Below are 25,012 nucleotides of genomic sequence, written 5' to 3'. Positions count from 1 at the left end.
ACTGAGTTGTTCATAATTCAATTCAAAACCTATATAGTAAATATTATTTTAGAAAAAGTCTTGCATTTGCACATATTCCTTCTCAGTGTAACATTTGCTTATGTAAGACTATTTCTATCAGGCTTTTTGACACCGTCCTGTTATTTCATAGGATCACTACAGTGCAGAAGGAGGCCATTCAGCCCATCGAGTCTGCACTGACCACAATCCCACCCAGACCCTATTCCTATAACTCCTCATATTTACGCTGCTAATCCCCCTGACACTAGGGTCAATTTAGCATGGCCAATCAACCTAACCCGCACTTTGGACTATGGGAGGAAACCGGAGCACCCGGAGGAAACCCACGCAGACACAGGGAGAATGTGCAAACTCCGCACAGACAGTGACCCAAGCCGGGAATCGAACCAGGGTCCCTAATGCTGTGAGGCAGCTGTGCTAACCACTGTGCCACGATGCTGCCCCGAATATTTCCAATACGCTGTCAGAGTTGAATGTTTACAATTCGATTTCAGTCAAAATGCCGTCCTGACCTTCCCTAACTGCTTCCCATTTCTCCCCCAGTATTCAATTCTCTTAACCCCACACTGGTGCCACAGTCAGCCCTTTCAACACTGCACTGGAGTCTGAATTATTAAATGGTTTCAAGAAGGAGATGGGTATATCTCTGATTTATAAAATAAAATGGATTAAAGGGATTTGGGGAACAGGTAGGGAGGTGGATTTGAGATCAGGAAGAGATGAGCCATGGTGTGATTGAATGGAGGAGCAGGCTCGAAGGGCTGCATTGCTATTTCTGTTCCAAATTACTATGTTCCTATGAACTTCAAAGGCTTAGTTCTTGACCCCAACTTAAAGTTACCAACCCTCCAGATTTGGCCTGGAGTATCGAAGAGTTGAAGATCAGTCTCCTGGACACAGTTGTGTGTGGCCAAGGATAAAAATAATTGGGACATTAAAGAAGATTATTTTTATTTTGTTATTTTCTTTGAACATTTCTCTACCAGATATAAAAAATGAGTTGAAAAACTTGACAAGCTGACATCATCTGATTGGGTAAAGAGCCTTTTTTGCTTTCCAACTGGCATAAGAAAGCAGTATGTCACAAAGATTGGCTGACTAATGATTGGAGCATGGGGAAAATCAGGTGACGACCATTTAACCACAGTTGACAAACCTACCCTAACCCCAAACCAGCTTTTGACATGCAGAGGCAGAATCCTCAATGGATTCTTAACAGCTTTGGGTAGTCCTTGGTATTCCAAGTGTTTTCTGTTTAAGTAGCAAGGTAGCTCTCCAAAGCTGAGAGAAATCCACCTAGATTCTCTGCAGAACAAAAGCTGTGTGTGGTTAGAGCCAAACCAGGGCTTTTGTAGTGCAAGGGTAGAATCTCTTAATGGTTTTCTCATGGAGCTTCTGCTTTTAAACTTCAGATGCTTTAAGGAACAAAGACTATCAAAACGGATAGTAGAGGGGAATTGGATACTTAAGAAATTCACTCTCCTTCACACTTCTCCCTCATGCTATTAGTCCCTAACCAGGAAGACCAGGCTTTCTTTTATTTGCTTCTCCAGTCCCATTCCTCGACCTTCTTTATGACCTATATGACCTACTATTGTCTCTCACCTTGAAGGCCTGCATGTTTCACAGTTCGAAGGCAGTTGACTTTGATGCTTGAAAATTAACCAAGGACAATGCAATATTGGATGTCTTTTCATCACGGGCGGCACAGTGGCACAGTGGCTAGCACTGCTGCCTCACAGTGTCAGGGACCCTGGTTCAAATTTCAGCCTTGGGTAACTATCTGTGTGGAGTTTGCACATTCTCTCCGTGTCTGCGTGGGTTTCCTCCGGGTGCTCCAGTTTCTTCCCACAGTCCAAAGATGTGTGGGTTAGGTAGATGGGCCATGCTCAATTGCCCCTTAATGTCAGGGGGATTAGCAGGGTAAATACGTGGGGTTACGAGGATGGGGCCTGGGTGGAATTGTCGTCAGTGCAGGCTTGATGGGCTGAATGGCTTCTTTCTGCACTGTAGGCATTCTATGATTCGCCCTTACAGCATAGGGAATAATAACTCTGTGAAATTGGCCATTTTGGTGCCTGTTTTTTGGGTGGAAAACATGCAGAAAGAGGGTCAACTTCAAACCTTATGCCTTCCACTTCACTGTGGAAAATGTGGCAGATCTAAGAATGTATATTTTGTGTGTATCTCATGTCTGTACAGCACTTCCTGTCTGCAAAAACACTCCACTTCCACTTAGAAATTCAATGTTTTTGACTGAAAAAATCTACATACACTTACCATGCTGTAATTAAAACCTTTAGTCTGAGGTGTCTCAAGCTTTGTACCTTCCAGCTCCTCAGCCTGTGCTGCAGAGAAACACCGAAGCTCCTACTCTAGTTCTCCAAATTAAAAGCCAAACGCTGTGAATGCTGGACATCTGAAATAAAAACAAAAAATGCTAGAGAATCTCAGCAGGTCTGACAGCATCTCCGGAGAGAGAATAGAGACAACGTTTCGAGTCTGGATGGTCCAACCTTTTCTGTCGGTGCTGGCAGCATCTGCGGAGAGAGAAATAGAGTTAAGGTTTCGAATCCCATATGACTGCCCCCCCTTTGGTTCTAAAGAAGAGCTGTTGATATTTACCAGCACTCTCTGGGCAGGATTTTCCAGCCGCACTCACCTCAAGGCTGGAAAATTCCGCACAATTCCAACGGACCATTGCATGGTCCATGTCCCATCCGCTACAATTCCTGTGGCGAGGGGAAAATTCCACCCTCTGTTTTTATTTTAACTTGACTTCCTACTTGTAGATTTGGTACCATGTATCATATAAACTTATGCAATTATACAAAATGAGAACAGAATGCCTGACTTTGAAATGGGGATTGAATTATGTGTACGTATCCTCATTCTTCTAATTTTGCTCCATCTGAAGACTATTTATTTATGTATTTATTTACTTAACCTTTATTTAGCCACTTGAACCTTTGAGAACAAATTCTCATTTGCAATAATGACCTGGCCAAGAGTCTAATGCAGCAATACACGACAATACAATTCATTTTATCACTAAATAATATAATACAAATTAGCAGTGAAAGGATTGCCAGTCTAGCAAGTACAAATATCAGTCAACAGAACGACACTGGTTAGCACAGCTGCCTCACATCACCAGGGACCTGGGTTCAATTACCGGCTTGGGTCACCGTCTGTGTGGAGTTTGCACATTCTCCCCGTGTCTGTGTGGGTTTCCTCTGGGTGCTCCGGTTTCCTCCCACAGCCCAAAAATGTGCGGGTTAGGTGGATCGGCCATGTTAGATTGTCCCTTACTGTCAGGCGGACTAGCAAGGGCAAATGCATGGTGTTTTGGGGATAGGGCCTGGGTGGGATTGTGACCAGTGCAGACTTGATGGGCCGAATGGCCTCCTTATGCACTGTAGGATTCTATGAACCTTAACCTTTCGACGAAAGGTTTCCACAGTAATAAAATCAGCTAGCTTCAGCTTTAGTCGTACTTCGATCCAGTCATTGACAGCCACAAACTGAAATGAACTACAGCCAAAGACCGCCCATTCTTGGAATGACCAATTTGATGGCGACTATGTTTGTTCTTGACTCTCCATGTGAAATACCATGTGAATGTCTCTAGTATCTTTATACCCATATGTAATATATTAAATATCATGTATATTTATATCAATATATATATTAAATATCACATACTCATTGCTTTCTATCTTCAAGAGTTTATGTTAACAAATTTCCAAGAACAATGGGGGAATTCTTCTATTTGCTGGCTAAGTTCCCACATCAGCAGGAAAACGGGAGTGTTTCCCGTTGGCGCTGGCAACATCAGCCAGATGAGATTCGCCCACCTGAAAGATGCAAATAACCACACCTCAGGGAACCTGCTAGCCGCCAGCCCTGCTTTCTGAGATTGGGCGCCATTTTGAAAGGGCACCCCGATCTCCACGCTTGTTTCAGATCTCAGTGGAGCCGCTTCCTGGCTCCCAGAGCCCCTGCCTCACCAGACTGATAACGCAAACCACGTCTACTCTATTTTTGGCAGTTAAAGTGACAAGATCTGGAGAGAAAACTGGCCAGCAGAGCTGGAGAGTTCCACACCAGTTTTCTCACCATACTGACACTGCCAAATTCTCGTAAGATTCCTTCCGCTGTCTCATGCTGGCAGCTAATGGAGGTGGGAGCTCAGGTTACAGTTTGGGACAATTAGCCTATTCATTCATTCATTCATTCATTCATTCATTGGTCATAATCTAACTGCTGCAGGAACAAATGAACAAACTCAACGCACAACACTGCCTCTTTATCGCAGTCAGATATGTTAGGGTCTCAAAGGCAATGGAACGGTATACAATGGGAGGGGATCATTGTCACCAGTTGCCACGCACATAGCCAATCACATGCACATCTCAAGGCATTGCATAGCAACCATGAAATGTCTTCCTCTCTGGCTGGATTGCCTTTGAAATGGAGCCTAAGAGCAAGATTCGCATGTGGATGTTTGTAGGCCACTCCTGACCACGTGTAGATTAAAATAAAGTTCTTCAGGAACTGGAAGTGGAACAAGAGGAATTAGGCAGCTTTTTCTCCTGTGGCTGCAGTGGAACAGGAAGTTGATAAACTGACGTCGTTGTTATGCATCCATTGTCTGTTGAATGCTCACCATTTAGCTCGTTGCCTCCTTTCCCCTTTGCTCGCCACTATACACAAGATCTTCATTAACCACAACCTTTAATGTCCATCTGAGCTCTGAACAAATGGTGTTTTCTGCATTAGTGTTTTTTAGAGCAGGCAGCTACTACCTGCAGCATTGCTGGCATTGATGTCACAGGCACTGCGACAGCATGTGCAGTGAGTGTATCTCCTGCAGCCAAGGGGCAGCAAATGCAGCCTTTTGGGCAGCTTGGGCAAGGGGTAGTGGTGTCAAATATTATACCCCGTTTAAAAAAAGTGAAAGGGATAATGCAGGTAACAATAGGCAAGTTAACCTCACACCTGTAATAAGAAAGCTGCCATTAACCACTTGGGGAGGTGATGGCCTAGTGGCATTATCACTAGGCATTATTAATCCAGGAACTCAGCTAATGTTTTGGGGACCCGGGTTCGAATCCCACCACGGCCAATGGTGGAATTTGAATTCAATTTAAAAAATCTGGAATTAAGAAGCTACTGATGACCATGAAACGATTGTCAGAAAAACCCATCTGGTTCATCCATGTCCTTTAGGAAAGGAAATCTGCCCTCTTTACCTGGTCTGTCCTACATGTGGCTACAGAGCCACAGCAATGTGGTTGACTCTCAACTGCCCTCCAAGGGCAACTAGGGATGGGCAATAAATGCTGGCCAGCCAGCGATGCCCATGTCCCACAAATGAATTTAAAAAATGACGTCTATCTCATTTAATCAATCTGTTTCATTAAAAATAACACTTAATGAGAATTTTTATATGTGCAAGACAGAGCAACATTGTACATCTTTTACTCACCTCAGTGCTAAAGCTACATTCAGGACACACTCAAGAAGCATGTACATGAACCTGCAACACTGAGATAGGGCCTATTAGCAAAGACCTTCATCAATTTTCATTTGGAATGATTGTTAAATGTACACAGCAGCACAAATACTGGCGTTCATTTGGTGTGAGTTCAATGACTATCGGTTTCTCGGAACATAAAAACCATGCAGTCAGCAATTCAATCCCTTTCCATTAGATGGAATCAGATATGAAATTGGGAACAAAATACAGAAAATGCTGGAAAATCTCAGCACCTCTGACAGCATCTGTAGAGAGGGAATAGAGCCAACATTTCAAGTCCGGATGACCCTGCGATAGAGCTGTGAAATCAGGATTTCAGGAGGCTAAGGAAATTCAGCACATCCGCTTCGACTGTCACCAACTGGTACAGATGCATCAGAGAAAGCATCCTTTCTGGTTGTATCACAGCTTGGTATGGCTCCTGCTCCGACCAAGACCGCAAGAAACTACAAAGAGTTGTGAACGTAGCCCAGTCCATCACACAAACCAGCCTCCCATCCACTGACTCCGTCCTCACTTCCTGCTGCCTTGGAAAAGGAGCCAGCATAACCAAAGACCCCACACACCCCGGACACACTCTCTTCCACCTTCTTCCATTGGGAAAAAGATACAAAAGTCTGAGATCATGTACCAACCGACTCAAGAACAGCTTCTTCCCTGCTGCCATCAAACTTTCAAATGGACTTACCCCTCTAGTAAGTTGATCTTTCTCTACACGCTAGCTATGACTGTAACACTACATTCTGCACCCTCTTCTTTCCTTCTCTATGAACAGTATGCTTTGTCTGTACAGCGTAAAAAGCAATACCTTTCACTGTATACCAATACATATGACAATAATGAGTCAAATCAAATTTGAACCGGATATATAGGGAAATCACTACATGTTGTTTTCCAATATTCTGTTATTACTGATGATGATTTCATTGGTAACTAACTGAAACATGTTTTCTTCAGATCAAATTAATGCAAACGGATCTGGTTTATATTTGCTCTCAAGTGGAGAAGCCCCTACAATTACGATGTTGTTATAAAACACTGATTCTATGTGATGAGGATGCTGTCAACCCAATGTTAACATTCCCACCTTTGTGGCAACTGCTACAGCCTGATATTCAATCCCTTATGGTGTCACACCCTAAGACCAGAAGACCATAATATGTAGGAGCAGAATTAGTCCGTTTGACCCATTGAGTCTGCTCCTCTCTTCACATAGAGGGAGTCAGGACTAAGTGCAGTGTACAGGTCAAGCATAGTTAGAAAGCGAGGAGATAATGAACTCAGGATGGAGAATGAGGAACAGGAAGGAGAAAGAAGAGGAAAAGTTTAATGTTTATTTGTTAGTGTCACAAGTAGGGTTACATTAACAGTGCAAGACGTTACTGTGAAAATCCCTTAGTCACCACACTCCAGCGCCTGTTCAGGTACACTGAGGGAGAATTTATCACATCCAATGCACCTAACCAGCACGTCTTTCGGACTGTGGGAGGAAACCGGAGCACCCGAAGGAAACCCACGCAGACACGGGGAGAACATGCAGAGCCCGCACAGTGACCCAAGCCGGGAATCAAACCCGGGCCTCCCTGGCGCTGTGAGGCAGCAGTGCTAACCACTGTGCCACCGTGTTTCTGGAATATGAAGGAGGGTGTGGAGAAGAAGAGGAAGTGAAAAGGAAAAAAGGAGTTGAGGAGGGCAGTTTGGCGAAGGGGTTGGAAGGAGGGGAGTGGCAAGCGAGAAAACCAAGGGGTGGCGGGGGTGCGGGGGGATGGGGGGGGCGGGGGGGGGGGGGGGGGGATGGGGGGGGCGGGGGGGGGGGTGGGTGGGGGGAAGCTTCCAGCTCGCAAACTGAAGCGTCAAGTATCATCTCAATGTGGGGGACAAGGAGCGGAAACATGAGCGGCTCTTCCGAGACAGATCGGAACCATGATTTAGCTAGGTTGGGGGAAGAGTGATGTTAGCTGTTCAATGGGCCTTTGGAAACGGAAGCCTCAAAAAGCAACTCAGCCAGTGATGAGGGTGCTGAGCAGGCCTTTCGAAACAGGGCTGTTCCGCAGCTCTTCTCCATTGTAGGGCACAGCTGTGAGGCAGCAGCACCCAGAATCTAATTCTGGACTTGTCTCGAAAGAGGGGAATGATCAATGGTTGCAGGCTGCGTCGGGGGCGAGTGTTGATTATTCCTTATCACTTCTATTACAGGTTTGTGAAGGGAAGCAACTTGCTGTTGTCAGTTGTCCCATAATTAACTTCAATAATTAATCTCAAAGCATCTATCTAAAGGCTCAGAGCAGCACTTGCACCAAATCTGTGTCTAGAAAGTTATGTGTAAAGAGTTACCCCAGATTCAGAAATAACTGAATGTCCAGGCTGGATATTCGACAAACCCACACCACCTTTGAAGTAACTCTTCGAAGGGAGTTAAAGTTTTTAACTACGTTTTGCTTTCTATCGCACGCATACATTGTCTAATTCTTGCTGGACTCAACTTTGTTCGGCAGTTTATGACCCGTAGGTCATTAAAGAGGTTGCTGAACACACACAACCAGACTGACATATATCCTGTCCCATTGTCTAAAGTTTCATCCATCTCCAATGTTATTATCTCAGTGTTATTGTGATTAAAATACAATGTTTGCAATCTTAAATCAGTTTTGCCAACAGTAACTGTTTTGTGAATAGAGCCAACGTTTTGAGTCTAGATGACCCAGCTAGACGCGAAACATTGGCTCTATTCTCTCCCCACAGATGCTGTCAGGCCTGCTGAGATTTTCCAGCATTTCCTGTTTTTGTTTCATATTCCAGCATCCGTGGTATTTTGCTTTTATTATAGTAACACGGCAGCACGGTGGCACAGTGGTTAGCACTGCTGCTTGGACCTGGGTTCGATTCCTGGCTTGGGTCATAGTCTGTGTTGAGTTAACATGTTCTCCCCGTGTCTGCGTGGGTTTCCTCCGGGTGCTCTGGTTTCCTCCCACATTCTGAAAGTTGTGCTGGTTAGGTGCATTAACCTGAAGAGGCGACGGACTGTGGCGACTAGGGGAATTTCACAGTAGCTTCATTGCAGTGTTAATGTAAGCCTTACTTGTGACTAATTAATAAACTTTTTTTACTTTAACTGTTTTGTCTTTGCTCTATATTGATTCAGTTGAGAAACTTATCTATATTTGTATGGTGGAGTCACATGTAGGCCAGACCGAGTAAGGACGGCAGATTTCCTTCCCTAAAGGGCATTAGTGAACCAAATGGGGTTTTTCCAACAATCGACAATGGTTTCACAGTCATTGGTAGATTCTTAATTCCAGATATTTTTTATTGAATTCAAATTCCACCATGGCAGGATTTGAAACTGAGCCCCAGAACATTAGTTGAGTTTCTGGAGTAATAGTCTAGCGATAATACCTCTAGGCCATTGCCTCTCTGCAATTCCAGAACTGTGATGATGTAAGGTCAAGTCACCGTAGTCCTAGATGACCATAGGCTGCTCTCCCCTTTTGAGGGGGAGAGCTGACTGGTGGTGATTTAATCTGAGGCTCCCCACACGTCAGGCGAGGGGCAAGGTTGAGAAGGTAGGGCATTCATGAATAACCTCAGCCGATACGGGAATTAAACCCGCGCTGTTGGCGTCGCTCTGCATCACAAACCAGCCGTCCAGCCAACTGAGCTAACTAAAGAACAAAGAACAAAGAACAGTACAGCACAGGAAACAGGCCCTTCGGCCCTCCAAGCCTGTGCCGCTCCTTGGTCCAACTAGACCAATTGTTTGTATCCCTCCATTCCCAGGCTGCTCATGTGATTATCCAGGTAAGTCTTAAACGATGTCAGCGTGCCTGCCTCCGCCACCCTACTTGGCAGCGCATTCCAGGCCCCAACCACCCTCTGTGTAAAAAACATCCCTCTCATATCTGAGTTATACTTCGCCCCTCTCACCTTGAGCCCGTGACCCCTGGTGAACGTCACTTCTGATCTGGGAAAAAGCTTCCCACCGTTCACCCTATCTATCCCCTTCATAATCTTGTACACCTCTATTAGATCTCCCCTCATTCTTCGTCTTTCCAGGGAGAACAACCCCAGTTTACCCAATCTCTCCTCATAGCTAAGACCCTCCATACCAGGCAACATCCTGGTAAACCTTCTCTGCACTCTCTCTAACGCCTCCACGTCCTTCTGGTAGTGCGGCGACCAGAACTGGACGCAGTACTCCAAATGTGGCCTAACCAGCGTTCTATACAGCTGCATCATCAGACTCCAGCTTTTATACTCTATACCCCGTCCTATAAAGGCAAGCATACCATATGCCTTCTTCACCACCTTCTCCACCTGTGTTGCCACCTTCAAGGATTTGTGGACTTGCACACCTAGGTCCCTTTAACTGACCTGGAAACGAGAGCACAGTTACACCTCCCCTGTGAAATGCGATGGCCTCCTTATTCTGGAACATCCTGTGGCATTTCCTATAAATCCAACTCGAAGGTGTACACACAAAGCCAATTCCTCTGGATTACAACAGGCTAGTGTTCTCATTGCCGAGAGTAATGAGAAGGCCCTATAGTTCTGCGAGGATGGGAATGTGATAATGCGGGTGAGAGATATGAGCCACTTGGAACATTGAGTGAGAGGGTTAGAAAGATGACAATGCAGAAGGGGACAATCTTAAGAAAAATTGGGAGCCATTTCCATGTTAGAACGTAAGGGCAGTGAGCTGTGATATTCCTTCTGGGCAAATAGTGCCGATGTTGGAGATGTGAAGTCAAAACTGAAAGCAGTTTCTTTAGAGAGAGAAACAGAAATATTTTGATTCCAATATAACTCTTGCTTAGAACTGAAGGGAGGTCTACCTCTCTACCTCCCTTTCTAGTCCCCAAAAGAAGGTAGAGTTAAGCCTGGAATCCACAAAATAAATTTAAACACAATTACTACAATTTCAACGTCCTTGACGAGTTGAAAGGATTATAACATTCAAGTAATATTTCAGACCCGAATCTCCTCTGAAATGGTGTTCGCGTGAATAACTGAAACTGACGCACATTGTACCTGATCTTCTGATGTATGCTTCCAATAGAGAAAGTTCCTTATTGTTATGTATGTTGGAGCTTGCCAATAGGTCAGGTGACATGGGTGGGTGGAGTTTGCCTGGGCAGTCTTGTGCTAACTGTGCGAGAGGATAGATGTATTAATAAGTAATTCCAATAGTTTACTTCCACATACCTCATGGTCTTGTATTAGTCTTTATATCAGACCTTGTAATGACTCAATCAAGCCATTGAGGTTGGCCTATTGGAGTATGAACTCCTGATTGAGTATCCAATTGATGGGCCGATAAGGGAGTCTCTGTCTTGTGTTTAACTGGGAGTGTCAGTTCCTCTGACACCCCCAGAGAAGACTGCTAACTGCTAACACTCTGTATACCGCTGTTAGAGTTTGTAAATAAAGGGATTTTGGCGAAGGGGCTTCTGCCTCCGAAGACTTATTACAAACTTAATTCAAAGTGTACTTTGTGAGGAAGCCATCTAACTTCGCGGGATTTTCACAGTTTAATTCTCAGATCCTCAAACTTTGTTCTGTATGGTTTCTTCACCTAGGTGCAATTTTGGATATCTACCTGATCACTGACCTCAATCCTTCGAACAAGTTTCCCCTGTCCTGTGTGTCTGGTGAGCGTCGCATCAATGGGCCGGAGCTTAAAATGGAAAAGGACAGTTCAATATTTCAAGTGAAAAAGCATAATTTCAATTATGTAAAAGACTCAAACAGGCACAATGGCATCCAGGCAATAGGCTCCAGTAAGGACTGGGAACAAGTGGGGATCTACTACTGCGAAGGGAAAAGACTAACAGAGAAAGCGCACATTGTGACAATTATTAACAGCAATTCAGGTAATGTTTAGCGTGATCGAAACAAAATGCATTGTCTCAGTTCTGTTTTGACATTGGAGCCTTCAATTCTGTTCTGGCACACAAGGAGCTCGAAAACAGTTTAAATTAGAGCAATCGCAGCCCAGTTATAGAATCATAGAATCCCAACAGTGCAGAAGGAGGCCATTCAGCCCATCGAGTCTGCACCGACCACAATCCCACCCAGGCCCTATCTCCGTAACCCCATGCATTTACCCGAGCTAGTCCCCCTGACACAGAGGGAGAATTTAGCATGACTAATCCACCTAACCCACACAACTTTGGACTGTGGAAGGAAATCAGAACACCCAGAGGAAACCCATGCAGACACGGGGAGACTGTGCAAACTCCACACAGATAGTGACCCAAGCCGGGAATCAAGCCCGGGTCCCTGGTGCTGTGAGGCAGCAGTGTTAACCATAGGGCCACCATGCTGCTGGACTCAATTGAATAATATGTCAGTCATGGCTTAGTTGAGAGCACTCTTACCACTGATTCCCAAGCTTCTGGCTTCATATAGCAGTCAAAAGCTTGAATGCAAAATAAATCAAGGTTAAAACCCTGGTATGTTACTGAGGAAATGTTTTGTTGTTGGAGATGCCATCTTCTAAATGAGACATTAAAACAATGCCCCATCTGTCTGCTCAGGTGCATGTCAAATATCTCATGGCACTTATTTGAGGAAGATCAGATTGGGTGTCCCAGTCAATATTTATCTCGCAAAAGTGAAGGGCAACGCTGGTAGAAGTAGGGAACCCTGAATGACTCGGGATATTGAGGCCCTGGTCAAGAAGAAGGAGGAGGCACATGACAAGCATAAGTAGCTGGGATCAAATGGATCCCTTGAAGAGTACAGAGGGTGTAGAAGTAAAGTTAAGAGAGAAATCAGGAGGGCAAAAAGGGGACATGAGATTGCTTTGGCAGATAAGGCAAAGGAGAATCCAAAGAGCTTCTGCAAATACATAAAGGGCAAAAGAGTAACTCGGGAGAGAATAGGGCCTCTTAAGAATCAACAAGGTCATCTATGTGTGGGTCCACAAGAGATGGGTGAGACCCTAAATGAATATTTCTCATCAGTATTTACTGTTGAGAAAGGCATGGATATTAGAGAACTTGGGGAAATAAATTGTGATGTCTCGAGGAGTGTACATATTACAGAGGAGGAGGTGCTGGAAGTCTTAAAGCGCATCAAAGTAGATAAATCTCTGGGACCTGATGAAGTATATCCCAGGACATTGTGGGAGGCTAGGGAGGAAATTGCAGGTCCCCTAGCAGAGATATTTGAATCATCGATAGTCACAGGTGAGGTGCCTGAAGATTGGGGGTGGCAAATGTTGTGCCTCTGTTTAAAAATAGCTGCAGGGAAAAGCCTGGGAATTACAGGCCAGTTAGCCTCACACCTGTAGTGGGTAAGTTGTTAGAAGGTACTCTGAGAGACAGGATCTACAGGCATTTAGAACGCAAGGACTGATTAGAGACAGTCAGCATGCCTTTGTGAATGGAAAATCATGTCTCTCAAATTTGACTGAGTTTTGTGAAGGGGTAAGCAAGAAGGTAGATGAGGGCAGTGCAGTTGATGTTGTCTACATGGACTTTAGCAAGGCTTTTGACAAGGTACCGCATGGTAGGTTGTTGCATAAGGTTAAATCTCATGGGATCCAGGGTGAGGTAACCAAATAGATACAAAATTGGCTTCTTGACAGAAGCCAGAGGATGGTTGTAGAGGGTTGTTTTTCAAACTGGAGGCCTGTGACCAACGGTGTGCCTCAGGGATTGGGGTCGGGTCCACTGTTATTTGTCATTTATATTAATGATTTGGATGAGAATATGGGAGGCATGGTTAGTAAGTTTGCAGATGATACCACGATTGGTGGCATAGTGGACAGTGAAGAAGGTTATCTCGGATTGCAATGGGATCTTGATCAATTGGGCCAGTGGGCTGACAAATGGCAGATGGAGTTTAATTTAGATAAATGCGAGGTAATGCATTTTGGTAGATCGAACCAGGGCAGACCTTGCTCAGTTAATAGTAGGGCGTTGGGGAGAGTTATAGAACAAAGAGATCTAGGGGTACAGGTTCATAGCTCATTGAAAGTGGAGTCTTAGGTGGATAGAGTGGTGAAGAAGGCATTCAGCATGCTTAGTTTCATCGGTCAGAACATTGAATACAGGAGTTGGGGCGTCTTGTTGAAGTTGTTCAAGACATTGTTAAGGCCACACTTGGAATACTGTGTACAGTTCTGGTCACCCTATTATGGAAAGGATATTATTAAACTAGAAAGAGTGCAGAAAAGATTTACTAGGATGCTACCAGGACTTGATGGATTGAGTTATGAGGAGAGGCTGGATAGACTGGGACTTTTTTCTCTGGAGCCTAGAAGGCTTAGGGGTGATCTTATAGAGGTCTATAAAATAATGAGGGGCATTGATAGGGTAGATAGTCAGCATCCTTTCTCAAAGGTAGGGGAGTCTAAATTTGGAGGGCATAGGTTTAAGGTGAGAGGGGAGAGATACGAAAGGGTCCAGAGGGGCAACTTTTTCACAGAGGGTGGTGAGTGTCTGGAACAAGCGGCCAGAGGTCGTAATAGAGGCGGGTACAATTTTGTCTTTTAAAAAGCGTTTAGACAGTTACATGAGTAAGATGGCTATCGAGGGATATAGACCAAATGCGGGCAATTGGGACTAGCTTAGTCATTTTAAAAAAGGGTGGCATGGACAAGTTGGACCAAAGGGCCTGTTTCCATGCTGTACACCTCTATGTCTCTATGACTCTAATCAGTATTACAAAAACAGATTAACTTGGTCATTTTTGCATCGCTGTTTGTGGGATCTTGATGGATATTAATTGGCTGCTGCATTTTCTATATCACAATTATGGCTACTCTTCAAAAGTAATTCATTGGCTTAAAGTACTTTGAGATGTCCAGTGGTTGTGAAAATGCTATATAAATACATGTCTCCCTTTTTTTTTGCTGAAAAAAGAGACATGCTATCAAAGCTTTTCATCTTGCACTCATCAGGATAGCTCACAGGAAATTACCAGCAGTTACGAGGGAACAGCAATTTATATTGCATTCCCTTCTTGTGTAAATTTCACGGTGGCACAGTGGTTAGCACTGCTACCTCACAGCACCAGGGACCTGGGGTCAATTCCTGGTTTAGGTCACTTTCTGTGTGGAGTTTACATGTTTCCCTGTGTGGGTTTCCTCCGGGTGCTCCGGTTTCCTCCCACATTCTGAAACACGTGCTGGTTAGGTGCATTGACCATGCTAAATTCTTCCTCAGTGTACCCGAACAGGTGCCGGAGTGTGGCAACTCGGGGATTTTCGCAGTAACTTCATTGCAGTGTTAATGTAAGCCTACTTGTGACACTAATAAATAAACTTGGTGTTCCCCCTTTACAGTTGGTAATTTTTTGCGAGCTATCCTGATGAGTGCAAGATGGAAAGCTTTGATAGCAGGTCTCTTTTTTTCAGCAATAGTCTGTACTACCAAATGACAATTTTCTTTTGTTAATAGTGTAGGAATTTGTTTTGGATGATATTGTACTGGCTCCCTGTTGTACACAAGTTTCCTGATATTCAATTCCATTGCAGAAACTTGAATTCAGTCAGGAAAGGCAAGTAACAAGTGGCCCACCTCATGCTCATTCATAAATAAGGACACTGAGATTAATTTGTAGATAGTTCTGATTGGTATCTCCTTTGGAAAGTAAGCAGACACCAAAGCATCTGTAACTGTCTTCGGGCTATCTATTAGCCTGGATTTTTCCAACTCATTTGATTTCATTTAGAGTGTTTGCAGCCAGCCTATTTAGAACTTGGAAAGAGTCTTAGTTAAGATAGAAAACAACTTTAGTTGATAATTATATGAGAAAGAGTTTCTGGGTAAGATAAGTGAACACAGTATAGTTTGTCACAGAGTTGTTCAGTATTATTTTCTATTAACTTGAGAAAGGATATAATGGCACTGGAGGGGATGCAGAGAAGATTCATTGGGTTGATTGCAGAGTTGAGAGGGTTGGCTTATGAGGGGAGACTGAGTAGACTGGAACTATATTCATTGGAATTTAGAAGAATGAGGGGGGATCTTATAGAAACTTTAAAATTATGAAGGGACTAGATAAGATAGAAGCAGGGAGGTTGATTCCACTGGCGGGTGAAACCAGAACTAGGGGGTACAGCCTCAAAATAAGGGGGAGCAGATTTAGGACTGAGTTGAGGAGGAACTTCTTCACCCAAAGGGTTGTGAATCTGTGGAATTCTCTGCCCAGTGGAGCAGTTGAGGCTACCTCGTTGAATGTTTTTTAAGGCAAAGATAGGTAGATTTTTGAACAGTAAAGGAATTAAGGGTGATGGTGAGCGGGCGGGTAAGTGGAGCTGAGTCCACAAAAAGATCAGCCATGATCTTATTGAATGGTGGAGCAGGCTTGAGGGGTCAAATGGCCTACTCCAGCTTCTAGATCTTAAGTACATATTAAATGAGACAGGCAAGTTTAAGAACTCAAAAGTATTTGTTACATATCCTCTTAACCTATTGTTCAATAGATTTTCTTGGCATTTAAAGTCTAAAATAGGATCCAGCGAAGTGTCCCTTTGTACCTTGTGAAAGTCAGAACCATCTGGTGGAGTCACAGGATGCAACCAATAGCTAAAACAAATGAAAGTAGGATTTTCTGTTTATTATCCTTGGCAACGCTACTGGACCTGCCCAGATATCAGGACTAAATATAAATACCTTCCAGCATGTAAGGCATGAAGCTTCACCTATTGGAGCATTCTGAAACTGGGGGGAGGGGGGGAGCAATATCTAAAGTACAAAGGGTAAAAAAAAGCTCAGAACTGCAACAACTAGTGTCGAAATAAATGGATTTGTAATATTGTGATCAAAGTCATCTATTACTGAACTCCAAACTGAGCAATGCACTTACAAACACAAAATAGGATTTGGCCATTTTACCACTCAAACCTGCTCCACCATTCTTTTTCGTTCATGGGTTTAGGTGTGGTTGGCAAAGCCACCATTTATTGCCCATCCCTAATTGCCCTTGAGAACATGGCGGTGATCCAACTCCTTGAACTTCAGCAAGCAATAAACATTGCTCTGGGTCTGAAGTCAGATATCATGCCGAGCTGGTGAGGACAGCAGATTTCCTTCCCTAAGAGGCATTAGTGAACCAGACAGGTTTAAACTCCAACCCCTTTGCAATAAAGGCCAAAACGCCATTTGCCTTCCTAACTACTTGGGTCCTGCCTACTAGCTTTGAGTGATTCATGCACTTGAACATGTAGATCTGTCTGTACTTCACTCACTTGCAGTCTCTCTCCATTTAGATAATCTGCCTTTTGATTTTTCCTACCAAAGTGCTTCACGCTTCCCCACATTAAACTCCATTTGCCAGGTTTTCGCCCAATCTATTTGCATCCTGTTGCAGAAACACGATATCCTCATCACAACCTGCCCTTCCACCTATCGTCATATCATCGGCAAATTTGGAAACGTTACATTCCGTTCCTTCCTCCAGGTCATTAATATAAATCGTGAACAGTTGTGGGCCAAGAACTGATCCCTGCGGTACTCCATTAGTCACATCTTTCCACTCTGAAAAGGACCCGTTTATTTCAACTATTTTCTATGTGACAGCCAGTTTACAATCCATGCTAACAACTTCCAACAATTCCATGAGCTTTTACTTTATGCACCAGCCTCTCATGTGGCACCTTGCCAAATGCCTTTTGGAAATCTAAATACACTACATCTACAAGTTCCCCTCTATCTACTGTTCCTGTTACACCCTCAAGAATTTGAGCAAATTTGTCAAACATGATTTACCTTTCATAAAACCATGTTGACTAAGTTTGATTATATTAATTAGCTATTTCCTCTTTAATTATTAACTCCAGCGTCTTGCCATTAATAAATGTTAAACTAACTGGCCTATAGTCCCCTACCTTTCTCCCTTTTTGAACAAGGGAGTCACATTGGCTGTTTTCCAATCTTCCGGCACCCTCTTGGAATTTGGCGAGTTACGAAAAATTTCAACCAATGGGTCCACAATCTCTGCAGCCACTTTCATTAAAACACCAGCCTGCAGTTCATCGGGTCCTGGTGACTTGTCCACCTTTAGCCCCTTAAATTTCTCTAATACTCTATCCCTTGTGATTGGGATTATTATAAGTTCTACCATATTATTTGAAATCAGCCCATCTGATATTTTAGGGATATTTGCAATGTCTTCCTCAGTGAAGACTGTTGCAAAAATGTATTTATCATATCCGCCACTTCTTTGTTTGCTGTTATCAATTCACCAGCTTTGTTCAGTAGAACTCCCACATTTACTTTAGCCACCTGCTTCCTATTTATTTATCTATAGAAACTCTTACTGCTTGTTTTTATGCTGCATGCAATTTTTCACTCAATTCATTTTCTCTCTTCTTATGAGCTTTTTAGTCTTTTGCTGCTGGATCCTAAAATCTTCCTAGAATTCCTAGGCATGGTGGCACAGTGTCTCACAGCATCAGGGACCCAGGTTCAATTCGAGCCTCGGGTGACTGTATGGAGTGTGCACATTTGCCCATGTCTGTGTAGGTTTCCTCCGGGTGCTCCAGTTTCCTCCCACAGTCCAAAGATGTGCAAGTTAGGTTAATTGGGCATGCTAAATTGCCCCTTAGTGTCAGGGGGATTTGCAGGGTAGATGCTTGGGGTTATGGGGATAGGGCCTGGGTGGGATTGTTGTCAGTGCAGGCTCGATGGGCCAAATAGCCTCCTTCTGCACTCTAGGGATTCTATGATTATGATTAATTCATTCAGTTTTTTTGCCACCCTCCAAGTTTTTACACTCCAGGTGACCGCCTAGTTTGCCTAGTGCTTGCCCCAGCCTGTGTACACAGACCTAGTATCACTTACTTCATAACTCAGCATTCAGTCCAATCAAGCTAATTCCTCAATAATATCCCTCAGATAATATTCCTAAGACACATTCGTAAGATAACAAGCTGGAGTTTGGATTCTCCGGTGAATGAAGATTTGGCTGAGTGCCAAATTCTCCGTTTTCGCTGGCAGTGGCAGCGGGGAGTTCCAGTCAACATTGTCCGTCTTTGGGAAGGTATCTGCCTAATTTCTGCGAGGACACAAGAGGAAACAACTTATCTGTCTCTGTCTGTCTTTGGTAACTTGTTCTCTACCATCAATGATAACATCTTCATGTGGTAATTCTGTGTTTGATAAATCGTCTTCTATCCATATTAGTGATGTCTGTGTTTGACTTCCTCTGTTAATAATAATACTCACATTGAATAATTCCTCTTCCTCAGTTTTAATCAGTGCCAATGTTTTACTTTTGAGATTCATTGCCGCCCTTCTCAATGACACTTAAGGGTCAACCACATTGTTGTGTATCTGGTAAGGCTGGAAGATTTCCTCCCCTGAAGGACTTTAGTGAGCCAGACTTTTTTATTCAACAGTCCAATTATTTTCAAGGTCACAATTACTGATAATGGCAGCACATTGGCACAGTGGTTAGCGCTGCTGCCTCACAGTGCCAGGGATCTGCGTTCTAATCAGGCCATGGGTGACTGTGTGGAGTTTGCACATTCTCCCCGTGTCTGTGTGCGTTTCCTCTGGGTGCTCCGGTTTCCTCCCGCTGTTCAAAGATGTGCAGGTTAGGTGGATTGGCCATGCTAAATTGTCCCTTAGTGTCCCAAGATGTGTAGGTTAGGCGGATTAGCCATGCTAAATGTGCAGATAGGGCGAAGTGGAGGGCCTGGATGCGATGTTCTTTCAGAGATTCAGTGCAAACTCAATAGACTGGATGGCCTCTTTCTGCACTGTAGGGACTCTATGGTCCTTTCTATGGCCCTCTATTTCAGATTTATTTAACAACTGAATTTTACTTCCACAGATGCCCTAGTGGCATTTCCACACATTTCTTATAAGCCCAGGCCTTTGGATTATAAATCCAGTGACATAGCCAGTCTACTAACACACTTATACCTGTGCCCACCTCTGTTGGATCATTTTTCCTTAGCATTCACTGGGAATGTCTGTGTTTGTTAACTTCCAGACTTCATCAGTAACTGCTTTTGTATCAGATAACTCTTCTTCCATGACCGGTTCTTTCTAGTATTTGACAACTCCTCCTCCATCACCAATAACCGTGCCAGTGTGTGGTGAGACCTGCTGTGCCCTCAATGGTAATTTGGGATATCCTCCTCTGCCGCCATCATCATTGTCTGTGGCTTTCCACTGCCCGGTCAGGGAATTGTTATTTCAATGTGAAATTTACATTCTTTTCAATTTGCAGCTGAATTCTATCCCAGCAAGCTCACAACTACGGTGAACAAGGGTGAAACAGCTCTGCTTGTAGTCCAGAGACTGAATGCAGTGAATGAGGATGTCATGTGGAAATGTAATGGTGAGTCAAACAATCCTACTCTTGAACTCTCTGTTGAGCTTCGTTTGCAGGGAGATTGGAATTGGATAGTTCAAATGGATGCTATAACTGAGAAGAGGGAGTAATGTTCAGAGCAGTAACAGGTAGGAGTCCTGCTTGTGCAATTTGAGACCTGACAGGCAGAATGTAATGGAACTTGTTGGAACAGGAACAGTAGTGAGAAGTCCGAGAGAATTGAACAGGAGTACCCGACGTCCGATGCCCAGAATCGAGAAAACTGTCCTTATTTTATTGGGGTTTGGTCGGGAAGGGCCTGACGTGGGAATGCTACCGGCAGTGGGATGTCAATTCGGCCCATTTATGAGCCACTTAATGTCAATTATCCCTCAGCCCACATGGATTAAATGGTGGCTCAGGGATTTGACAGGACTCAAATGGGTCTCCCACTCCTCCTGCAAAGTGGTCGCAGTTGGGGGAGTGGTCCCCTTGTTCAGAGGCACAGTGCCTGATTGAGGGACCTAACATCAGGCAAAGAAGATGCTGCAGAAATCCACCCCCTGCCCTTGCATCCCACACCCTTCCACACACCAGCGAACCCTCTCTCAAAAACCCCCGTCCTGCCCCACTCACTTATCTCCAGGATGATCCCTGATGGAGGTCTCACTTCATAAATGGGGCCCCTGTGACAGGAGTTAAATTCTACCTGACATGTGGTAAGTGAAGCATGCTTGGGAGAGGAAATGTCACCCCAGGCATACAATCTCCCAAAACTTCACCCTACTGGATGGAGGGGGTTTTCTGGCTGAGTCCATTGCAGGCAAATTGATAGAGATCAATTCCTGTTAGTCAATAACTCAATTATTATTGTATCATAAAAGCAAATGTGGATGCTGGAATCTGGAACCAAAAGAGAAAATGCTGGAAAATCTCAGCACATCTGGCAGCATCCGTAAGGAAGGAAAAGAGCTATTTTTTAAAGGTTGTAGGCTTTCTTGCCTCCACTACCTTCCCAGGCAGTGCTTTCCAGATTCCCAGCACCCTCTGAATGAAAAATGTTTTTCTCAGATCCCTTCTGAATCTCCTGCCCGTTACACCTTACTGCAGGGTGAGGGAATGAAAGATGGGTTATAGCCATAGAAACAAGGGGAAAGGCAGCCGATAGAGAGAATAAAAGGTGTGAATGGCCAAACAGCAGACAGCCTGCGTATCATGTATCATTATTGTGTCATGATGTGCCAGAATGGTAGAAGACAAACCAATGGACCTTGGTCTTTTTTTCAAGTTATTTCGATCTTATTGAAGATTTGTCCCTTTCCTTCTGTCTCATTGTTCCAATCTACCCTGGCACGGCGGCACAGTGGTTAGCACTGCTGCTTCACAGCTCCAGGGTCCCGGGTTCGATTCCTGGCTCGGGTCACTGTCTGTGTGGAATTTGCACGTTCTCCTTGTGTCTGCGTGGGTTTCCTCCGGGTGCTCCAGTTTCCTCCCACAGTCCAAAGATGTGCGGGTTAGGTTGATTGGCCAGGTAGAAAATTGCCCCTTAGAGTCCTGAGATGCGTAGGTTAGTGGGATTAGCGGGTAAATATGTGGGGGTAGGGCCTGGGTGGGATTGTGGTCGGTGCAGACTCGATGGGCTGAATGGCCTCCTTCTGCACTGTAGGGTTTCTATGATTTCTATGTTTCTATGATACCTCTTGTTTGTCTTACTAAATTCCTGACAAAGTCTGAAGGTGTATAAAGGGCTGTGTGTTTTCTATCTTAGGTACCTACTACAGTACAATTCATGTGAATGAAATAGAGAATGGGACAGTTTCCTTGAAGATTGAAAATGCGACTCCTTCTCACACTTGTGTTTATAGTACAACGACGCTCAGTGGGATTTTCCTGACAGGAGCGTACTTCAGATTGATTGTCCGAGGTAAGGCCTTGTCAAAATTTGGCAGAAAAATGGGATAATTACACACAGAGACAAGCTATTATATTCGACTAATAGATGTAAGTGGTAGCTCACTCACATGGCTGCAATCTTTCTTTCACAGTACAAGAAAAGCACTGAGATTATAAAATTTTAAAAATTAAATGAAAGGGTTGTTACTTAACTTGGACTCATCAAAAGCTGAAAAAATTCAGGCCTTGTATTCTAACAATGGCATTGTATCATATTCCTTCAACGATTCCAATCTAAAACTTAAAACATCACAAAGATATAAAAAGACTATTTCAGGTCATTAGAAAATCATATTTATCTTAAAGAATGCAATAAAGTAATGGCTGAGCCAGGTCTCATCACAATTCTATACATTTTGACCAGCAATGGGTGCTGATACCTGGAGTAAGAGCTATTTTAAGGCATTTTCCTTTAATTGGACTGGGATATTAAGGCACATCTTTTGTCTAGCATTCTTGTCAGCCTGTGGGAGATATAGCCTGTGAGTTTCAGTTGTGCGATTTGACAGCAGTACTAATACATGTGACAATGTGACAGTACTAACCAGGACTGAGCCACAAAGTCAGTCTGCAGCTACAATACTCCAGAGCACTAATTCCTGCAGGTAGAAAATTCTCCGCATGCATCGATATGAATCACCCAATCTGCCAACAACCGTCCCACCGTTTTCTGGTTACTTTGCCGCAATGAATAATTTTCCTTAATTACGATGCTAAAAAATGCTCATAAACTGTAATCATTTCTCATCTGAGTGACAGGTGTAAAACGACAGGGCGGCACAGTGGTTAGCACTGCTGCCTCACAGCGCCAGAGACCCGGGTTCAATTCCTGCCTGGGGTGCCTGTCTCTGTTCTCCCCGTGTCTGCCTGGGTTTCCTCCGGGTGCTCCAGTTTCCTCCTGCAGTCCGAAGATTTGCAGGTTAGGTGGATTGGCCATGCTAACTAGCCCCTTAGTGTCAGGGTGATTAACAGGGTAAATATGTGGGGTTACGAGGATAGGGCTTGGGTGGGATAGCTGTCGGTGCAGGCTTGATGGGCCGAACGGCCTCCTTCTGCACTGTAGGGATTCTATGAAAACCCGGAGACTCATTATGGGCAAATGCTTCCGAAGCTGGAACTTTTTTTAAATTTGATTTATAATTGTCACGTGTATTAGTATAGAGTGAAAAGTATTGTTTCTTGCGCGCGATACAGACAAAGCATACCGTTCATAGAAAAGGAAAGGAGAGGATGCAGAATGTAGTGTTACAGTCTTGGCTAGGGTGTGGAGGAAGATCAACTTAATATAAGGTAGGTCCATGTGGGCCCCGTTGTGGCTGGAAAACGCAGCGAGCCATGCAAAAGTCCATTGGTTTCGGCGGGACTGGAAAATCCCACCGGTGGGCGGCACGGTTGCACAGTGATTGTGGGTGGCACGGTAGCACAGTGATTAGCACTGCTGCTTCACAGCTCCAGGGACCTGGGTTCGATTCCCGGCTTGGGTCACTGTCTGTGTGGAGTTTGCACATTCTCCTCATGTCTGCGTGGGTTTCCTCCGGGTGCTCCGGTTTCCTCCCACAGTCCAAAGATGTGCGGTTTAGGTTGATTGGCTATGCTAAAAATTGCCCTTAGTGTCCTGAGATGCGTAGGTTAGAGGGATTAGTGGGTAAATATGTAGGGATATGGGGGTAGGGCCTGGGTGGGATTGTGGTCGGTGCAGACTCGATGGGCCGAATGGCCTCTTTCTGCACTGTAGGGTCTCTATGGTTTCCTTGGGCGGGGCCTTAAAATTCAGTCCCAGGAGTAATAATGTTGGCCATGACTTAATTCTAAATTGTGTGAGGAAAATTTCAGATCTGAATCTTAATAACTTCTCCTCAATTTTGAACTGAGCAGTTCTCCCCGTTTAATTCCCCCCATTTGCTTGGAAGGCTGGGGGCCACATACTATGGTACACAAGGAATTCTCTGAATGAAAAGTTATTTTGTTTTGTAGTCTCCAGTGTGTAGGTGGAATAACGAGCAGATAAAAGGAAGCTCATTGCGCCCACACTTCAAAACTTGAAGGTGAATCGTGTTTATTGCATAAAATGGAATTCTGAAATATCACCAGGACATGTGTCTAGAACTGTTGCATGAGCATTAGCTGTATTTGACTCAATAGTTATTGTACTTACATTATCATGTCATGTTACAGCCTGTCCGAATAAAAAATGGGGTACCGCATGTGATAAGGACTGCCCTGCTTGTCTGAATGGAGGAATCTGTCACGAAGGCACAGGGGAATGTATCTGTGGACCAGGCTTTACTGGAGAAAACTGTGAGATTGGTGAGGAAACAAAATGAATAATATTGTGAAATGAGATTTTATAAATCGGTCATCCATGTGGAACTTGCCTCAGCTTTGATAGTTAATGTGTATACCATACATCATATTCCCGACCTATAGACTTGAATGTTTAGGACTGAACCACAGAGCTACAAGCCAACTGTGCTCATAGAACTAAAACTGTGTCCAATAGAAATCATTGGCGTGGTTACAGCAACAATGCTTTAGCCCCACCCACTGATTTTAGTGGAAAATAACTTGCAGACAAAATAAGTAATGATACTTCAGACAGTTTATTTATTTATCAGTCACAAGTAGGCTTACATTCACACTGTAATGAAGTTACTGTGAAAATCCCCTAGTCACCACACTCCGGCGTCTGTTCGGGTACACTGAGGGAGAATTTAGCATGGCCAATACACCTAACCTGCACATCTTTGGACTGTGGGAGGAAACCCGAGCACCCGGAGGAAACCCACGCAGACTCAGGGAGAATGTGCAAACTCCATGCAGACAGTGACCCGAGGCTGGAATTGACCAGGTCCCTGGGCGCTGTGAGGCAGCAGCGCTAACCACTGTGCCACCGTGCCGCTGTATATTTGCTTAACAAAGACTTATCACCATTCAGTACAAACATACAAATATATGAACATATTGAGTAGGAGCAAAAGTAGGCCATTCAGCCCCTCCAAGCTTGTTCCTCCGTTCAGTAAGGTCATGGCTGATCTGTTTGTGTTTCTAATTCTACATTCCCATCTGCCCCAGTTAACCTTTGATTCCCCTGCCTTACAAGAATCTACATACCATCACTTTAAAAATGTTCAGTGGGTCCATCTCCACTGCCGCGTGAGGCAGAGAGTTCCACAGTCGAAAAACCCGCGGAGAGAAAAAAAATTCTCCTTGCCTCTGTCCTAA

At 44.2% G+C, this 25,012-nt stretch overlaps 1 protein-coding gene across 1 annotated transcript in view; it reads left to right on the top strand.

The window, feature by feature from the left end:
* tie1 (tyrosine kinase with immunoglobulin-like and EGF-like domains 1) overlaps positions 1 to 25,012 on the top strand; it is a 101,364-nt gene that overhangs the window by 13,580 nt on the left and 62,772 nt on the right. The window contains exons 2-5 of the mRNA XM_078218797.1: positions 11,140 to 11,433; positions 19,754 to 19,864; positions 21,606 to 21,761; positions 23,966 to 24,097. Of these exons, the coding sequence (XP_078074923.1) occupies positions 11,140 to 11,433; positions 19,754 to 19,864; positions 21,606 to 21,761; positions 23,966 to 24,097 (693 nt within the window). The remainder of the gene's footprint in view (positions 1 to 11,139; positions 11,434 to 19,753; positions 19,865 to 21,605; positions 21,762 to 23,965; positions 24,098 to 25,012) is intronic.

Source organism: Mustelus asterias, chromosome 8 (assembly GCF_964213995.1).
Source record: "Mustelus asterias chromosome 8, sMusAst1.hap1.1, whole genome shotgun sequence".
NCBI lineage: Eukaryota > Metazoa > Chordata > Chondrichthyes > Carcharhiniformes > Triakidae > Mustelus > Mustelus asterias.
The sequence above is the reverse complement of the archived record's forward strand: the minus strand, read 5'-3'. Positions and strand labels throughout refer to the sequence as shown.